This window comes from Acomys russatus, chromosome 20, assembly GCF_903995435.1.
Source record: "Acomys russatus chromosome 20, mAcoRus1.1, whole genome shotgun sequence".
Classification (NCBI taxonomy): domain Eukaryota; kingdom Metazoa; phylum Chordata; class Mammalia; order Rodentia; family Muridae; genus Acomys; species Acomys russatus.
In genome coordinates, this window is record NC_067156.1 from 26,323,148 (window position 1) to 26,340,064 (window position 16,917).

Consider the following 16,917-nt stretch of genomic DNA (forward strand, 5'->3'; position numbering starts at 1 on the left):
GCCCCGCCTCTTAAGAATACGCTCCGGCCCCGCCCCTTATGGGAGTTCCGCCCCTTATGGGAGTTCCACCCCTCACTTTGCTGTTCTGGTCCGGGTTTTGAGGCTTGAGACTAGCAGCTGGGGCGGGGACCCGTAGCATCATTCATAAAATACTAGGACCGTTTCTTTCTGGGCGAGGGTCATATCCTGCCCAGCTCTATTTCCAAACAGATCTTGGCGTCGTGGTCCCCTCTCTAGGAACCTCGGAAGATCTGGCCACCCTGCCTGCCCCTCTCAGGTGCAGAAAACCAAATTTCCCCAGTGAGCTAGGATGATTGCTGGCTTTCCACTCATCTGAGAAATCTGAAGGCAGGACTTGTGCCAGACGTGAGGGCTAGACCAGTGACCAAAGCCCCTCCTGACCTCCCGACCTCCCACGAGGACCTAGACTAGAGACGCACATTCCTCCTGGGGGAAAAGGGGGGGGGGGGCAGCGCAGTCACGCGCACATCTCACTTGCGTTCACACACGCGTAAGGCTCACGCTCTCCGCCCCGCACACCTGCGCTCCGCCCCTTGGTCCCGGGCCCTCGAGGAGAGTAGGCTTTTGGAAACCCAGGACTGTTTTGGAGGCACCCCCATCCCCTCCATTTCCCGGGCCGGAGTGGTCCGGAGCCTACCGCGGCTCCCAACCAGTCTACATCCTCCGCCATCCTTCCCTCCCCCCCACCCCTCCCGTCTGCCGCGGCACCGGGTATCCGCAGCCACCAGCCCGGAGCCGGTGAGGCGGCAAAGGGGGGAGGGGGAGGAAGCAAGGGATGAGCTCCGGGAGGGCGTCGGGGGCCCTGAGCCGGACGAGGACACCCCTGGAGCCCGGACCTGAGCCGGAGCCGGAGACAGAACTAAACCACCGGTACCGGGTGGGCCAGGTGGGCAGGGTGGGAGGTACCGAAAAAGAAGGGACCCGGGAACGCAAGGAGGGGAGGGGGCTGCAGGAGGCCTGGCTCAGGCTGGTGTAAAGGAGGTAGCGACACTGACTCCAGCGAGATGTCTGAGCTGCATGCCAGAGAATTTCGTCCCATCTCGTGCTGCAGTGTCCTTGTGAGGGACGGGGGCGAGGGATGAGCTGTAAAAGATAGCGGTCTGGATGTCAGAGAAGTGGTACTGGGTCATGGCAGAGGGCTTGCGTAGATGCCTTCTGGGCTTCCAGCCTGTGGCCCTCCTGGCCGACCAGCACCCTTAGTCCGGACAGCTCCTTGGTTCGGTAGGGGGTGGGGCGGACCTCCTTCTGCGGATCCTAAGATACCTTCCTACTCTGCTGGGTCCCCAGCTGCAGCCCACTAAACCCAGGAGGCGCCCTGGCCCGCGCTCGCCCCCCAGGGCCTCATGTCGGAACCACAGCCTGACCTGGAGCCGCCCCAACATGGGCTGTACATGCTCTTCCTGCTCGTGCTGGTCTTCTTCCTCATGGGCCTTGTAGGCTTCATGATCTGCCACGTGCTCAAGAAGAAAGGCTATCGCTGCCGCACGTCTAGGGGCTCAGAGCCTGAGGATGCCCAGCTCCAGGCCCGTGAGTGAGGCGCCAAGAACCCCAATTAAGTCACCTTCCTCCCTTACCCTTCTCCCCAAACTTTTTCTGCCTCCCTGGCTGACAGACCCAGCCCAAATCCTGATGAAGCCCAAAAGACAGCTTATGGTGCATTTTTGAGTCTGCATGTAGAGTGATGGCATCCTAAAATCGAGGTTAGAGAAGGGGGGTCCACTCATGGTAGCCTTGGGAGCCCATTTCTTTTCCTACCTTTTCTGAAGGTAGATAGGTAAAGGAATACGTCTTGAGCCATCACCCATGGGGCCATCAGGTCATGTTCCCCCAAAGCTGACTCATTTCCCAATTTCTTGCCAACCCCTTTCATCCTTCAGCTGAAGACGACGACGTGAATGAGGACACAGTAGAGAGGATTGTCCGCTGCATCATCCAAAATGAAGGTGGGTTATAGGCCAACAGCTTGCTCCTTCCCAAACTGACTTTCTCTTGCCCTGGCCTCCACCTCCATTGACTCCCTCTTCTCCCTCTCCCCGCCAGCCAATGCTGAGGCCTTGAAGGAGATGCTAGGGGACAGTGAAGGAGAAGGGACGGTGCAGCTCTCCAGGTGAGCTGGAAACAAGTGCCAGCATGACTTAGCTTGGAGTATCCTCTCCTCTCATAGTCTTTCCAAGTACCATGGAAGTTTGATGGGGGGGGGGGGGGGAATGAACAATGACCTATGAAAGAAGTTTCACACAAACCCTTTATCCTTCAGTGTCTCCCGTCTAGATACCATCCAGACTAGCATTTACCAAAGGTATCACTTCCTTTGGATAAGCATTGCTCTCTTCAGTAAACAGGGTGGAAGAGAAGAACACATGACCACTCATGGCTTTAACACTGAATTTATTAAAGACAAAAGGATGTTGGAACCTGGGGAAGGCGGGGCTTGGGGGGGTTAAAGAGGAGGAAACCACAGGAAGGGAAATGAGGACATCGTTTCTGTTCCCTTCCTTCCTGTGGTCCAGCGTGGATGCCACCTCCAGCCTGCAGGACGGAGCCCCTACCCATCATCACACAGTACATCTTGGCTCTGCAGCTCCTTGCATCCACTGCAGCCGCAGCAAGAGGCCCCCACTTGTCCGTCAGGGTCGCTCCAAGGAAGGAAAAGGTCGCCCCAGACCTGGAGAAACCACTGTATTCTCAGTGGGCAGGTGGGTATAAAGTGGTCCAAGAAAAAGGAGAGGTTAAATTGGGACCCCCCAATAATTCTGTGCCCCAAAGGTGGGTGGGGCCCAATTCCTTCCTCAGAATGACTGGATGACTGCAGCAGGGGTCAGTCTATGCAAAGCGTCATACATTCTCAGAAGGCTGGAGAAGCCGCCGTCAACCCCAGGGAAGGAACCTCTGAGCTGTAGTCCTAAGTTGCAATGTTCTCTTCCCATGCAGATTCCGAGTGACACACATTGAGAAGCGCTATGGCCTCCATGACCATCGTGATGGCTCTCCTACAGACAGAAGCTGGGGCTCTGGTGGGGGGCAGGAACCAGGGGGTAGTCAGATGGCTGGGGGAGGGCAGCCTAGAACAGGGACAGCTACCATGGAGAGGCTGCTCCCTGAGCCATCACCCTCCCAGGCCGCAGCCACCCACCCAGTGCAGAATGGAGGACTCAAGGATGCCAACCTAGTCCCTTGTACTCTTGAGGGGACCCCTGGAACCTCTGCAGAACTGAACTTGGGCACTAGAGAGAGAGGCCCAAGCCCAGGGCTATCTAATCAAGAGGCAAATGGACAGCCAACCAAACTGGACACCTCAGGTCAGCAGGTATGAAGACATGGCGGCCGGGGCTGCATTGGGCAGTGGTGGACACATCTTACTGTCCCTGCTCTGGGCAACATTTACATAACCCACCTCCTGTTCCCACTGAATACCTCCCCTTCTCTCAGGAGCCTCTACCACCCGAAGCAGCGGGTATGTGAGGCAAGTCTCCCTGAGCTCGTGATCAGGTAATCTCACCCTCCCACCCTCTGCCTAAACCACTTAAGCCCATCAATTTTAGAAACCCTTGGGGCGAACTATAAGCTTAGCGTGCGCTATAGATTCCTTGGCTGGTGGTGGGGAGTGGGCATAGATGGCCTCTAGAAGTTGGATACCATACCTGGGGAAGAACAGGTGGGTTCTAGTCCCCTGACTAGTAAGCAACACCATCCCCCTTCCTTTTTTCCAAGCCTCAATCGTCACTGTGTTGATGGATTACCAGCAGCATTGCCAGGGTATAGATAACCAGGAAGGCTCTCCCCTCAACTGGACAGCACTACCCCTCAGTTGAGGGACCAGCTCTACTTCCATCCGGAGTTATGTGGTCCTGGGCTGAGGGGCCTCAGGAGGAGCCCCTCCCAGTTCCCAGCCCCTCATTCTTCTCCCTTTCCCTACCTGCCAACAGGCTGCCTGGCCTGCCTTCCCCAAAACCTCGCTCCACATGCTAGAGCGTGGCAGCTGGGACCAGGCGTCCCCTTGGTGGGCCCCTAAAGCAATAGCACCTTAGGCTCCCTGCCGTCTTGGCACAAGAGGCTCAGGACTTCATGGCTTGGGACTTCATGCCCTTTATTCACTGTCAATAAATCTGCTCAGACCATTACAGTTGCTTTGCATCCTGGCTCCGGCTCCTTCTGACTTCCAAGGTCTGCTCTTCTCCTGGCCCCAGGCCTAATGACCCTGGCATGCAGGGTGGGGCTGGCCACAGAGGTAGGGTGAAGACAGACATGAGCCAGAGCCTTGCAAGACTTTGGGGGATGGGTTCCAGCCCCAGAGATTTTGGGATATTTTACCACCCTATATGTGGGGTGATGGCAAGAAATCAAAGGGATAGTTCCAGCCCAGAGATGGCAGGAGGACAATGGGGGAAAGGAATGGGTTCAAATCCAAGAAATGGGAACAGGGTAAGTTTCTACCCCTGGAGGTGAGAGTGGACATGAGGGAATATTGCAGCTTTTGCCTTTGTCGCTCCAGACCATTGGAGGGGTGGTTTCTGTCATCACGGAAATAGGGGCAGCAGCATCACTGGGGAGGGAAGTGACCTCCCGGCCTTCAGGTGAGGGGATCTGGATGACCAGGATCTGGGGCTTTGGCTGGTGGGGGAGGTGGTGGACGCATCTGCAGGGGACATACATAATTAGTGTGCCAAAGTCCCTCTTGGGAATATCCCTGTCCATTACCTCAACCCAGCAAACAAAATTGGACCCATAGAAATGACCCTTCTGTACGGTCTCCTCCAAGGCAGAGGCCCTTACCGGCCTGAGTCGAGGCACCATCATGTCCAAGGGTCCGGGGCAGTCTAGGACTTTGTCTAGAAATAGAAAACAAGAGTCAGTTCTCAAGCTTTTTGTTGGGCTCCATGCTGCATCTCCAGCACTTAGGATAGTGACACTTTATAAAAACTTGTTGACTTAGCAAAAAAAAAAAAATCACCAGCCTGAGCTATAAAATCCATTAGTGCATCCATCCTCAACAAATACTTAATGCACAAGTGCTCTATACAAAGTACCAAATAAAGGGGATAGAGTGAAAAGCTCCTCCTCAAAATGGCTATTGAGAATCCCATAATATCACCCAGGGGTGGGGGGAGGGAAGAGTGAGAAAGAGAGAAAGAGAATGCCCAAGTATTAAATTATTCAAGGGAAGCAGGAATGCTGGAAGAGATGGTGATGACCCTAGAGTCAAGGAGGGGACTGGAGAAGGTGAACATACCAGAACATCTTAGAAAAGCTAAGTATTACAAGGTGAAACATGCAGGGCTGTAGACTGGGACCTAAGTTAGTGGGAGGTATGCTTGCCTAGCATGAACAAGATCCTAGTTTGATCCCCAGCAACCCCTAAAACATAAAGAAAATAACTCAAAGATAAGTACTATATTTCTAGAGTTCAAAGACACTAAGAGGAAAATGTACATTTGGGGAGAATTAAGAATGCCAAGAGGGGCCAGGTGGTGGTGGCACATGCCTCTGTTCCCAGCACTCGGGAGGCAGAGGCAGGCGGATCGATGTGAGTTCAAGGCCAGCCTGGTCTACAAAGTGAGTCTGGGACAGCCAAGGCTACACAGAGAAACCTTGTCTCAAAATAAATAAATAAATAAATAAAGATTGCCAAGAGGGAGCCAGGTGGTGGTGGCACATGCCTTTAATCCAAGCACTCAGGGAAGCGGAGGCAGAAGGATCTCTGTGAGTTCAAGGCCAGCCTGGTCTACAAAGTGAGTCCAGGACTGTCTCAAATAAAGAACAAACAAAAAAGAATGCCGTAAGAAAAGTTAGCTAATTTTTAAAAAATAATAACAGTCTAAAATAGCTATGTTTACTGTATCCTAGTACAATGTTGTATACTCTGAACAGACATCTTAGATAGCTTTTTTTTTTCTTTTGTATACAAGTGTTTTGTTTGCATGTATATCTGGGTACCCCATGCATGCCTGGTACCCACTGGGGTCAGAAGAGGGTGTCAGATCCCTTGGGACTGGAGTTACTGATGGCTGTGAGTTGCCATGTGAGTGCAGAGAATCAAAGATGGGTCCTCTGCGAGAGCAGCAAGTGCTCTTAACCACTGTGCTGATTCTCTAGCCGCTGATAACAACTCAATAAAGCAATGCCTTTCCCTTCACTCTATAAAGAATGGAAACCAAGCTAAGCTGCTGACTCATACGTCTTTTGTTTGTTTGTTTGTTTGTTTGTTTGTTTGTTTGTTTTTGAGACAGGGTTTCTCTATGTAGCCTTGGCTGTCCTGGACTCCCTTTGTAGATCAAGCTGGCCTCGAACTCACAGCAATCCACCTGCCTCTGCCTCTCAAGTGCTGGGATTAAAGGCGTGAGCCACCATGCCTGGCCCCAACTCATACTTCTAATCCCAACACATGGGGGAGGCTGGGGCAGGAGTGCTAGTTCAAGGCTAGCCCCAGCTCCTAAGACTAAAACATAACAATACAAAACACAGACCAAGGACCAGAGAAGTTAAGCTTCCTCCCACCTCAAGTCATACAATAGAAGGTGACAGAGGGGTTTGAACCTGGCTGCAAATCCAAGGTCTCCTCCCCATCAATATGCTTTAGGCCTTATTTCAAGGTACCCCCAGGGCACACAGGAGCAGGACAAAGCAGAGTCCAAGCTTCTTCCTCTCCATTTCTTATGGCCCCCCAGGCTCCAGTTCTCTGTACTCACCCGTAGGCAGAGCAGGTACAGTGGACCCATCCAAGGCACAAGTGGGTGCAGGAGGTGAGAAGCTGGGAGGAGAAGGGGATGGCAGCGTCTGGAGATAGAGTAACCATACAGCCAGTCATTCCTGGGCTGTGGGAGGGCTGAACCAGCATTTCCTCTCACTATGCTCTCAGTTTCTCTCCCATTTCTTCTCAATACCAAGAACAGACAAATGAGGGTTGTAACTGATACTCATTTCAACAGCCAATATGTACTGAATAGTTATTATGTGTCAGGCATTCCGCTAACACTACATATACCCGAACTTATTCAACCTTCACCCCCACCCTGTGAGAGACGGATTTTGATGGCTGCTACAGTAGAAGTGAGATTCCCATTTGAGCCACCCATCAGAATCGTGGTCACTTCGTGGCAGGGTACTGGCTAGAACTGGGGTGTTCTGACTCTCCTATATGATCCCTGCTGGGGCATGACAGGGCAACACAAACCCTTCTTGTGTACCCTAGGGCTAAGGAGTTTACCTCCATCATCTCTAGTCGTGATAGCAAGCCTGCTAAAGCTGCTGTTGTTTTATTTCACATGTGAAGCCGGCTCAGGGCAGAAAGGTAAGCACCCAAGCCCATGCTGTAGCCCAGCTGGTCCTAAAGTTCCCAAACTCCTAGCAAGGGTGCCTTGGTTTCTCTTTTCTCATCCTAGCCAAAGCACACAGGGAGGTCTAAGCCACCACAGGAGGCAAACCTGGCGAGGAAACAGGGCTTTAAGATTCATATGGAAGGGCTGGAGAGATGGCTCAGAGGTTAAGAGCACTGACTGCACTTCCTGAGTTCAATACCCAGCAACCACATGGTGGTTCACAACCATCTATATGTGATCTGATGCCCTCTTCTGGCCTGCAGGTGTACATGCAGGCAGCACACCGTATATGTAATAAATAAAATAAATTAATAGGGAGCATTGTTGAGGTGAAAGGGTCAACCCAGAGGTACTTGTGAACAGAGGGAGAATGAAGCTTCACCTGTTCAGGGTCAGAGAGCTCAGATGGCCCCGGGGGACCAAGCAGTTCCTCTACCAGCAGGGATGGAAAGACTCCAACATGGCCCCCAAATTCTCCCCTCCAGAAACCATCATCCACGCCATCTTGAGCCCTGGGCAGCAAGCGGATGAGTGCTCCTTCAGGAAAACTCAGCTCCTCTTCACTCTGTCCAGTGTAGCTGTACAGGGCGCGTGCCAAGAACGCTACAGGAGCCGGGAAGAGAGATGAAGTAAGGGAGTGGGTTGGTCGTGGCACGCTAGTGCCGTGAGACTCTACAACCATCCAGTCACCTGTATCTTTACCTATGGTCCCTGAATCCATAACTTCCTTTTTTTTTTTACCTGTGGGCTCTGCTCCTGAGGGATTGTCGCGGCCATGGCTGCTCCCAGGGAGTGAGAGATCCGGGAAGTTGAGATATCGCTCGGGGACAAAGCCTGCTTCTCCGTGCTGGTTCCGAGCCTGCTCACCCGGGCAATGTGAACCAGTATCAGACTTGCTCAGCAGTCCATGACCTTGGCTCTTCTCCATGCAAGTTTCTGGCAGTGCCTGGTTGAGTCCTCCCACTGCCCCCAGCCCAGGGTCCCGAACTCACCTTAACCCATTCCTCAGCATCGCCTTCTTCTATGACCTCCAGCCACTCACCCTCTGTGATAGTCAGCTCATCCTCACGTCCTGCCTGAGCCCCACAAGGAAGGCGTCAAGGCCCGCCCCACCCCCACCCACGGCGCCCATCTGAAGCTTCCACACCCATTCACACCTGGTAACCGAACACTACATGTGCAGGGCAGGGGAGGGGTCTGGTAGCCAGGGCTTGGGGGGCAGGCTCCTCAAAGAGCTCTCCAGCCTCCTCACATTCATCGAAGTCAGAAAGCTCGGCGTCCTCAGCCTGGAGAGGGGTAGAGGATGGATACTATCTCAAGTACTGCAAGGATCTCCCACACCCCTATCTTATCTGGGAATCCTCCTTCAAGGCAGTACCCCTCAGCCAATCAATCACCATAGCTCATAACCAAAACCACTACAGGGCAGGATGATACCAAGTAATAACAACTGCAGCAGTTAGAGGCTTAGTACAAAGTATCTTACAGACAGACACACTGCTTCACTTAAGCTTCAGAATTACCCAGCATTCCAAAGGACCCGGGCTCAATTCCCAGCACCCACATGACAGCTCACCACTGTCTGTAACTCCAGCTCCAGGGAGTCTGACACCTTCATATCAATGCACATAGAGGAAAATTAAATAAATTATATATAAAAAAGAATAACTCAGCATTCTTTTGTACAACTATACTAGGCTCACTTTACTTCTGAAGAAACTGAAACTCATAAAGGTTAAGTCACTTTCCAAGGTCACATGGCCCATAAGTAGCTCGCGTGACCTCATAGAGCAGCTGGCGCTCAATTAACCTCCAGAGCGCTCCCAGAAACATGTGTTTTTTTTTTTAAAGATTCACTTATTGCATATGAGTGCTTTACAGAAGAGGGCAGCAGATCTCATTATAGATGGTTGTGAGCCACCATGTGGTTGCTGGGAATTGAACTCAGGACCTCTTGCAGAGCATGCGGCACTCTTAACCACTGAGCCATCTCTCCAGCCTCAAACATATTTTTTTAAGATTAATTATTCATTTATTATTATGTATACAGTGCTCTGCCTGCATGTACACCTTCAGGCCAGAAGAGGGCATCAGATCACATTATATAGCTGGTTGAGCCACTGTGTGGTTGCTGGGAATTGAACTCAGGACCTCTGGATGAGCAGTCAGTGCCCTTAACCTCTGAGCCATCTCTCTAGCCCCCAGAAACATGGTTCTTGATCACCACATTGTAAGGTTATTGAGGATTTTCCAGAACAGAAAGTGTGCAGTATCATTTAGGCCTTGTGGCATCCCTCTGATTGTGATTCCCATTTTAGAGGCTCTGCTCTCTAATAAAGAACTTCAGCCTCCCACATGTGTATGGTTAGGGACAAAGAGGAACTCACCGTGGGAGAGAGGTCCCTCTGGGACAGCCGAGCCTCACTAAGTCGTCGCTCCTGCTCCACCTCATCCTGGGCTTGGGTCATGGCTGGCTTCAGCCAGCACTGCACATCTAGGCCAGCCTCCTGCAGCAGGGCCAGCCGGGCAGCCCCTTTCACCTGGCTCACCTGATAGGAGGCGAAGGAGAACAATATATATCCTGGCTGGTTACGGCTGCCCCCTCTGTTTTCCTCGTTTTCTCTACTTCAGTGGAGGGGGGGGGGGTGCCTGAGGAGGCAGAATTTCAGCCTCCCTTAGAGCAGGGCCGTGGCTCACCTGGGCCCGTCGGATGTTCTCCCTTACTTCCTGTAGCCGCTGTTCTACTGCTGGAGCTTCTCGCTCTGGAACCTGCTGACGCCTCTGCTCCAGTCGCTGCAGGACCTGGTGAGGATGGCAGAAGGCGATGGAGACATTGTAGGCACTGCTTACTCTGAGTCGGGCCCTTTGCTAGTTGCATCACTTGCATTGTGTCACTCATCTTCCCTACAAGGCAGGTGTTATTATTGGCTCCAGTTTAGTGATGAGGAAACCGAAGTCCAGAGAGATGGAGTCACTCCTTACCCAGGGTTAGAGAACTCACGAGCAACAGGAGAGGAGACAAAGCCCAGACTGTCTAACTCCGGAAGCTATGCTCTCAACTACTGTGTCATGCTTTTCTGTTAACACTCCTCTCCCTGCCTTCCTGTCCCCACCTCTCAGCTTGTCTTACTCACCCCCACTACCTGCACCCCCACCTCACCCGATGCCCATGATGCTGGATCTTGTAGTCCCGGGCAGCCCTGCTTGTCCAGCGCTGAACTTCTTTCTCCAGGCTACTCTCTCCAACCATGCCTCCTGCTCCCCACTCCAGGGAATACACCTGAAGGGGACAAGGAATGCTTGAGGAAAAAACCCAAGGGGCTGGAGAGATGGCTCAGAAGTTAAGAGCACCGGCTGTTCTTCCAGAGGTCCTGAGTTCAATTCCCACAACCATATGGTGGTCCATAAGCGCCTATAATGAGATTGAGATCTGGTGCCCTCTTCTGGCGGGTAGGCACACATGCAGGCAGGAAATTATATACATAATAAATAAATCAATCTTTATAACACACACACACACACACACACACACACACACACACACACACGCCAGGTAGTACACTGGAGAGGCAGAAACAGGCAGATCTCTGTGAGTTTGAGGCCAGCCTAGTCTCCAAAGTGAGTCCAGGACAGCCAAGGCTACACAGAAAAACCCTATCTCGGAAAACAAAAACAAAAACAAAAACAAAAACCAACCAATTAAACAAAAGAAACCAAGCCTGTCCTGCTCACTAGTTCCTTTTCCTTCTTCATCTTTTTAAAAAAAAAATCTTTAGATTTACTTTATTATTTGGTATATATGAATGTTTTGCCTGCGTATATGTCTGCACATCACACGAGTGCCTGGTGCCTGAGAAGATGGTGAGCCTCTAAGTCTGTGTCATGTTAGGAATCAGACCCAGGCCCTTTCCAAGCACAAGTGCTCGTAACCACTGGGGCAACTCTCCAGCCCTTTCCTTCTTCATCTTGACCTCCAGTGTCAGGGACAAAGAGGACGGAGGGGGGGGGGGGGAGTGCCTTTGTCTGTGGACAAAAGTATGTACTCATGTAGACGCAGGCCCAGGAATGGGATCAGAGTTGAGCGACAGAAAGCAGAACCAAAAGAAGAGGAGCTGAGCTTCCCCCGCCTAAGGGGTGCCTGAGTTCAGATGGGAGAGGGGTCAACAGGATTTTGAAACTCCCTGTCCAAGGCGGAACATCACCACACCAATCCTTGGACAGGAACAATGAAACAAGGAGTCTAAACCACACTGGTATTTAGATTTGGCCTGTTTCCACAAGCAGGGTGCTCTTACCTGATCGGCCCCCGCTGGCTGGAACTGCTGAGGTGGGGTGGGGGAAAAGACTCCGGGCCCCTGAAGAACCAGCTTCACGTCTTGTTCCCAGTTTACCTAGGGTTGGGTAATGGACACTCACTCACTTGCCAGCCACCCAAACCTCTCCCCAGATCTTCTTGGGGAAAAAAAACAAAAAAGGGAGGTGAGAATGGCATTGGTAGGAGGAGGGGAGGAGCTGGGGGAAGGCTGGAGGGAAGGCTGGGGGAGGGGCTGGGGAAGGCTGGGGGGAGGCCTGGGGGATGGCCTGGGGGGTGGGCTGGGGTTGTATCTGTTGTATCTGAAGAAAGGAACACAAAGCATCAGCAAGGGGCACTCACAACTCCAGCCCTCACCTGAGAAGTTGCCTTCCCCCCATGGCGGGCATGTTCCAGTACCATCTCTGCAGCTTCCAGCTCCGTGTGGCCTAATAAAGTCAGGGGGTCCCTCAAGTATTCTGACAGTTCACTTACCAGGACCTGGAGAGAACCCCAAGGTACCTTAGTACATTAGGTACACATGACCTTCTCCCAAGCTTCTAGTGCAGAGTAGATAGATAACTCGTCCACGGATGAGGCATGAACACGAGGGACAGGGAGAAGACGAGGGACAAGACATTGCGTGCTTCTAACCAAACCGACGCCCTTAAATCGCTTCGTAGTTGAAGCACGCCCACATGCATGCATTCCCTTTGAACTTCCTGAGTGCTACGACATGGGCAAACTGGGGTTCCTCTGATAAAGGAACTTGATGTCACGTCTTGTATGACACAGTCACCAAGAAGCAAAAGCAGAGCCCACATATGCATCTTCTGGTCACCCTGAGCACTAGCCCTAGCCTGCCTGGGGAGAAGCAGAAAACACGGATAGTGTCTCTCCATCCACTGAGGGCAGGAGGGACCTGGGTTAGTACTGGCCTTGAGCAGCGCTGGCAGTTCCTCTTGGTAGTAGTGGGCGAGGTGAGCGTTGGTGGCCACCAGATTTAGCAGGTACTCGTTGCGGGCTGCTCTCAACTGCTGGGAGTACTGAGCTGACTGGGCAGACAGCTAGGAAGTGGAAATAAGAGTCAACGGGGAGCCTTGAACTCTTGGAGTCTTTCCAAGGCCAAGCTCAAACCCAGAACCAGAACAGATCTCATATTATTGCTTACATGCCTGGTGCCACACTAAAACTTTCACATATGGATTTGGCTTTTTAAAAACCTTCTCATGGCTTCTACACATATATAAAAACATAAACTGTGTCTTACTTTAGTTTACCAGCTCTTATATGAGCTGACCCCTAAAACCTCTCTGATCCCTTTCGAGTGCATGCCTCTTGCTTAAAGCGGGGTGGCCACACTGGCCTTACCCTCAGCTCTCTAACCAAAGTGGCTCTCTCCTTAGCTTCCACACTCACCGTTCCCTCTCCTCATAACGTTCATGGCCACTTCAGTTCAGCCTGTGCACGCCAAAGACCTTGGCGTGGCTGCCTCCCTGACACTCAGAGCCATCTGTTCAGTGAGGTCTCCCTTCTCAGTCGCACCCAACTGTTACTCTTTTATCACAAGACTTTTATTTGCAACTTCAACTGATTATTCACGTCCTCTCATCTCACCCAGGCTGTGGGGATGGAACTCCATTAGTCCTGTTCTCACCGTATCCCCAGGGACAGAATGTTGCCTAGCATGTAGAGGTACTCAAAAAACAATTATAAAGGAACAAAACCGAAATGGTATTATTTCCACTGTACAGACGAAGAAGATGAAGCTCAGAAGAAGCAAGGAGCTGCATTACTGAGTGCTCACTACATGCCTGATAATAAACCACTAAGAAATTTGGAAGCCTCAGGTTCAACTCAATCTCTTACTTTTATGCCACCTGGACCCCAAACCACTAGGCTACTCTACCCTTATCTATGCCTTTATCCCCCCCCACACCTTGGTGCTTAGCTTCTGGAGGCTGGTCCGCGAGTGAAAGATCCCATGGTCACTTCGGTTCAGTCTGTGCAGGCAAAAAATAGTCAAGTCAGGCGCAGCTTTGATACTTTGATTCCACCCCACTCTCCTCACACCACACCTTGGATGTCATCCCACCTGGCCTGGACATCAGCTGCCTTCTCCTGTGCCAAGGCCCATACTCGCTCTCGCTGCCCATAGAGCTTCCGACTTCGGCTCAGCTCCCGGACAGACTGTAGCACTTCGGCCTGTGCTCGCTGGAGGCTCTCTGTCCCCTGGTAGCAAAGATACACAGACTCCTGACCCAAACCATGTCTAATCCAGGGCTGGAGGTTCCTTTACCCCATCCACTGAGACATACCTTCCTCAGCACCTGCTCCTTGGCACTCCTCCCAGTGCCCCCTGCTAGGTCACGGTATCGGTCAGACGCCTGGAGCCGGGCTTGGCCTCCAGCCACGGTAGCATCCAGAAGGCAACGCCAGGCACCAAACACTGTCCTGCTCCTCCCCAGAGAAGATCTGTGTTGAAGAAACACTCCACCATTTCATGAGACTCCCCCCCCCCAATTCGAACACCACAGTATGCCCTTCCCCTCCGCCCCCCGCCTTCTAGGAGCTCATCAATCGATCAGCCCAGGAGCTAAGCCACAGGATCACTTGTGCCCTCCACCCTCACCCACAGTGTCCTTGCTGGGTCAGCTCCTCTGCTGCTGTGTCAGCTCTACCTGCAGCTCACGTGCCTCCCCGTACTCCTTAGGTCCTCATCCCCACAATCTCTGGGAGCGAGCTCCACAGCACCTCCAACACTGTGCGACTCACCTGCTGTCTACCTCCCCACCCCGCTGTCCTTCTCTCTTTAGGAATGGCCCGGCCAGCTTCTGGAGTGCCTGGTGAGAAACCATCACAAGTGCAGACCCTTTATTGAAGACCCAACCCCAACAGGGGGCAGAATTTGGAACCAGGATCTGGGATACTATCTTTTGGATATATAACATATACATATCCTAAATGCCTTACATTCATTAATTCATTTAATCCTTGTAACCTTATGTGCAATTTGGGGATTATTATTTCTAGTCCCATTTTACACAGAAAAAAATTAAGACAAAAAATATTAAATAACTTGTCTACGATCACACAGCTAAGGAGGCAGTAGGGCAGGGATCTAACACAAATCTGGTTGACTCTAGATATCTGTTCTTTTTTTTTTTTTAATTATAAAATCACTTTATTCTAATTAATTCACAAACAAAAACATCACATAGTTAGGTGTTTGTTTTTCACTACAATAAGGGGGTGGGGGCACTGCTGCCAGGGTAAAGGAGGCTAGAACAAGAGGGAGGGTCCAGAGAGGCGTCCCATACCTGGCCATACTCCCGTTCAATGGCTGCCCTCTGCTTGCTGTAGGATCTGTGGAGAAGGGGGGAGGGGGCGAAGTTACTGATTGATTGCTACGGTTCTCTCACACTCAGTTCTCTCCTTGGCTTGAGCAGGAGGAAGAGGGAACCAGCTCAGAGTGTGACTACCTACATCCAGAGGGAGTGGGTCTGAAAGACGAGAGTCCTTGAGATCACCTCTGGCAGCTACAACACAGGTCAGCCTCACCTTACTGCTCAAAGCCCAGGCAGGATCCTCCCACCCCTGCAGGACCATCTGTGGGTCTGGAGGTGAGAGAACTGACAGGACCTAGCTCCACCACTTCCAACAGGTCTGGAAGCGGAAGGGCGGTTATGCCCTAAGCTTGATTGTGGAGGTGGGGAGAGAGGGGTGGGGGTCGAGTGGCTTGAGGGAGGGGCTCTCTGTTTATGTATATAGCCCCAGTAACTGAAGAGGCAGGCCTAAAGTAAGGGTCATGAATGGGTAGGCCAGAAAGCTCATCCAGACAACGCCCGATCCTGACAGACTGTACGCTGAGGAAAGAGTCGCGCTCTCGTTCCTATGAACGAAGGAGTATGTGAAGGTGAGGGGTCTGGGGCTACCTGATGTCCTCCAGCAGATCCGCCTCCCTCTGTTGCTGTGTCTGAAGGATGCTCAGCTGCTCCAAAAAGCGAAGTTTCACCTCCTGGGCTGGCTTCACCTGTAGGATCAAAAAAGAGATGAAGATCCCCTTCCTGGCACCGTACTCCAGCGAGTGTGGGGTACAAAACATCTCACGGGGAGCGGTGAGGGGGCGGGGCCCGAAAGAGGCTGGGCTGTTTCCTCGGTTTCTTCTGTGTTCGGCTTTGATTTCCTTGCCACACCCTGTGTCCTACCCCCGGTCGAGTGCCCGTGGGCTCCCTCCGCTCCCCCAAGACCTCCAGGAATTCCCTTTTCCCGGGCAAATCTCACTTTTCGGGGCGGCGGCTGCATCTCGGCTCCAGCAAAGGCTGGCAGACACTCTACTCCGGAACTCGGGAAGGCACCGCCCACAACGAGGCCCCGCCCCCGAGTTAGCCCGCTCCGCCCACGCTCGTCAAGCTGCGCGCCCGGCGCGGAAGCACACAGGGGCAGCAAAGGAACTGAACCTGTTATTGCTACAAGTACCCCGGAAGGGTCCCTGCCGCGGGGCGGACGCAGCGTGCGCCTGGCGGTCCGGGGAACCTCGAGCTTCTGAGTCAAGACGCCTGGGTTCTGTTTCTAGTATAGCCACTGATTCAGCCTGTAATTATTTCTGGTCATTCATTTAGATATGCATATCGCCAGTCCCTATGCTAAGTGTAGGAGACCAGGTGACCAGGGAAACTGAGTCACTGGACACCTGAGCGAAAATGACTCTGACAAAGGGAGACTCCTTTTCCTACTCCCCGCAGAACTGGAAATGCTAGCGTGAGAGGGATGAGAAATACGCCAGGAGCCCACAGGAACCAGCCCAGAGGGAAAGACGAGTTCATGCTGGGCTCCAGTGGGTACTAATGGTATCGGTGAGGAGGTGTATGGCCTGGAAAGGCCCTGTCATCATTTTGGGCCGTTTCTTCAGGCTTTATGGTCCCAATTTACCAATTTTAGCGTGGTGTGTGTGTGAGAGAGAGAGACAGAGACAGACAGAGAGACACAGAGACAGAGGCACAGAGAGACAGAGATAGACATAGAAGACACTCTCGGGTGCTGATCTTTGATATCCACCTTGTTTGACACATACACACATACTGTGTATGCCAGACTAGCCGGCGGATTCTGCTAAGCATTGGAATTACAGATGCTGGCCCTACAAGTCCAGCTTTTTTATGGGTTCTAGGAATTTGAACTTAGGCCCTCACGCTCAGATAGCAGGTGCCTTTACCTACTGAGCCATCCCCCAGCCCCTCCAGTGAGCACTTTATTTTACCCCACAACCCCTCCATCAGTAAGAGATAC

The 16,917-nt window shown here is 52.2% G+C and overlaps 2 protein-coding genes across 5 annotated transcripts; one reads left to right on the plus strand and one right to left on the minus strand.

Moving 5' to 3' along the window:
• The first annotated feature begins 488 nt into the window (after nucleotides 1-488).
• On the plus strand, nucleotides 489-3,874 carry Rell2 (RELT like 2). 4 transcript variants are annotated; one of them, XM_051163199.1, is made up of 8 exons: nucleotides 491-907; nucleotides 1,309-1,548; nucleotides 1,899-1,964; nucleotides 2,062-2,128; nucleotides 2,532-2,717; nucleotides 2,953-3,328; nucleotides 3,451-3,510; nucleotides 3,733-3,874. In XM_051163199.1, the coding sequence occupies exons 2-7, from the start codon at nucleotides 1,365-1,367 to the stop codon at nucleotides 3,481-3,483; spliced, it is 912 nt and encodes a 303-aa protein (XP_051019156.1). In that variant the 5' UTR covers nucleotides 491-907; nucleotides 1,309-1,364; the 3' UTR covers nucleotides 3,484-3,510; nucleotides 3,733-3,874. The 4 variants fall into 4 exon arrangements, with proteins under 4 accessions (XP_051019160.1, XP_051019156.1, XP_051019159.1 ...); XM_051163202.1 differs by having other exon boundaries at nucleotides 491-898; XM_051163201.1 differs by having other exon boundaries at nucleotides 491-891.
• Nucleotides 3,875-4,518: 644 nt separating this feature from the next.
• Fchsd1 (FCH and double SH3 domains 1) lies at nucleotides 4,519-15,983 on the minus strand. The gene is made up of 20 exons (XM_051163204.1): nucleotides 15,913-15,983; nucleotides 15,564-15,661; nucleotides 14,949-14,994; nucleotides 14,404-14,471; nucleotides 13,947-14,082; nucleotides 13,724-13,860; nucleotides 13,568-13,631; nucleotides 12,567-12,695; nucleotides 12,007-12,129; nucleotides 11,633-11,728; nucleotides 10,498-10,617; nucleotides 10,035-10,139; nucleotides 9,725-9,886; nucleotides 8,495-8,623; nucleotides 8,330-8,413; nucleotides 8,079-8,196; nucleotides 7,720-7,940; nucleotides 6,708-6,795; nucleotides 4,795-4,850; nucleotides 4,519-4,657 (listed from the first exon to the last, which is right to left on the minus strand). The coding sequence occupies exons 1-20, from the start codon at nucleotides 15,931-15,933 to the stop codon at nucleotides 4,592-4,594; spliced, it is 2,067 nt and encodes a 688-aa protein (XP_051019161.1). The 5' UTR covers nucleotides 15,934-15,983; the 3' UTR covers nucleotides 4,519-4,591.
• Between the last annotated feature and the right edge of the window lie 934 nt (nucleotides 15,984-16,917).

Bases quoted from the DNA above. Each gene is read 5' to 3' on its own strand.
- Fchsd1 (XM_051163204.1), bottom strand. From the start codon at position 15,933: ATGCAGCCGCCGCCCCGAAAA. The intron at 13,861-13,946 runs GTATGTCTCAGT...CTTTGCTACCAG, and splicing joins AGGAGCAGGTGCTGAGGAAG to GGGACAGAGAGCCTCCAGCG. The intron at 12,130-12,566 runs GCCAGTACTAAC...GGTTCTCTCCAG, and splicing joins AACTGCCAGCGCTGCTCAAG to GTCCTGGTAAGTGAACTGTC.
- Rell2 (XM_051163203.1), top strand. From the start codon at position 1,365: ATGTCGGAACCACAGCCTGACCTGGAGCCGCCCCAACATGGGCTGTAC. The intron at 1,965-2,061 runs GTGGGTTATAGG...TCTCCCCGCCAG, and splicing joins CTGCATCATCCAAAATGAAG to CCAATGCTGAGGCCTTGAAG. The intron at 3,329-3,450 runs GTATGAAGACAT...CCCTTCTCTCAG, and splicing joins TGGACACCTCAGGTCAGCAG to GAGCCTCTACCACCCGAAGC.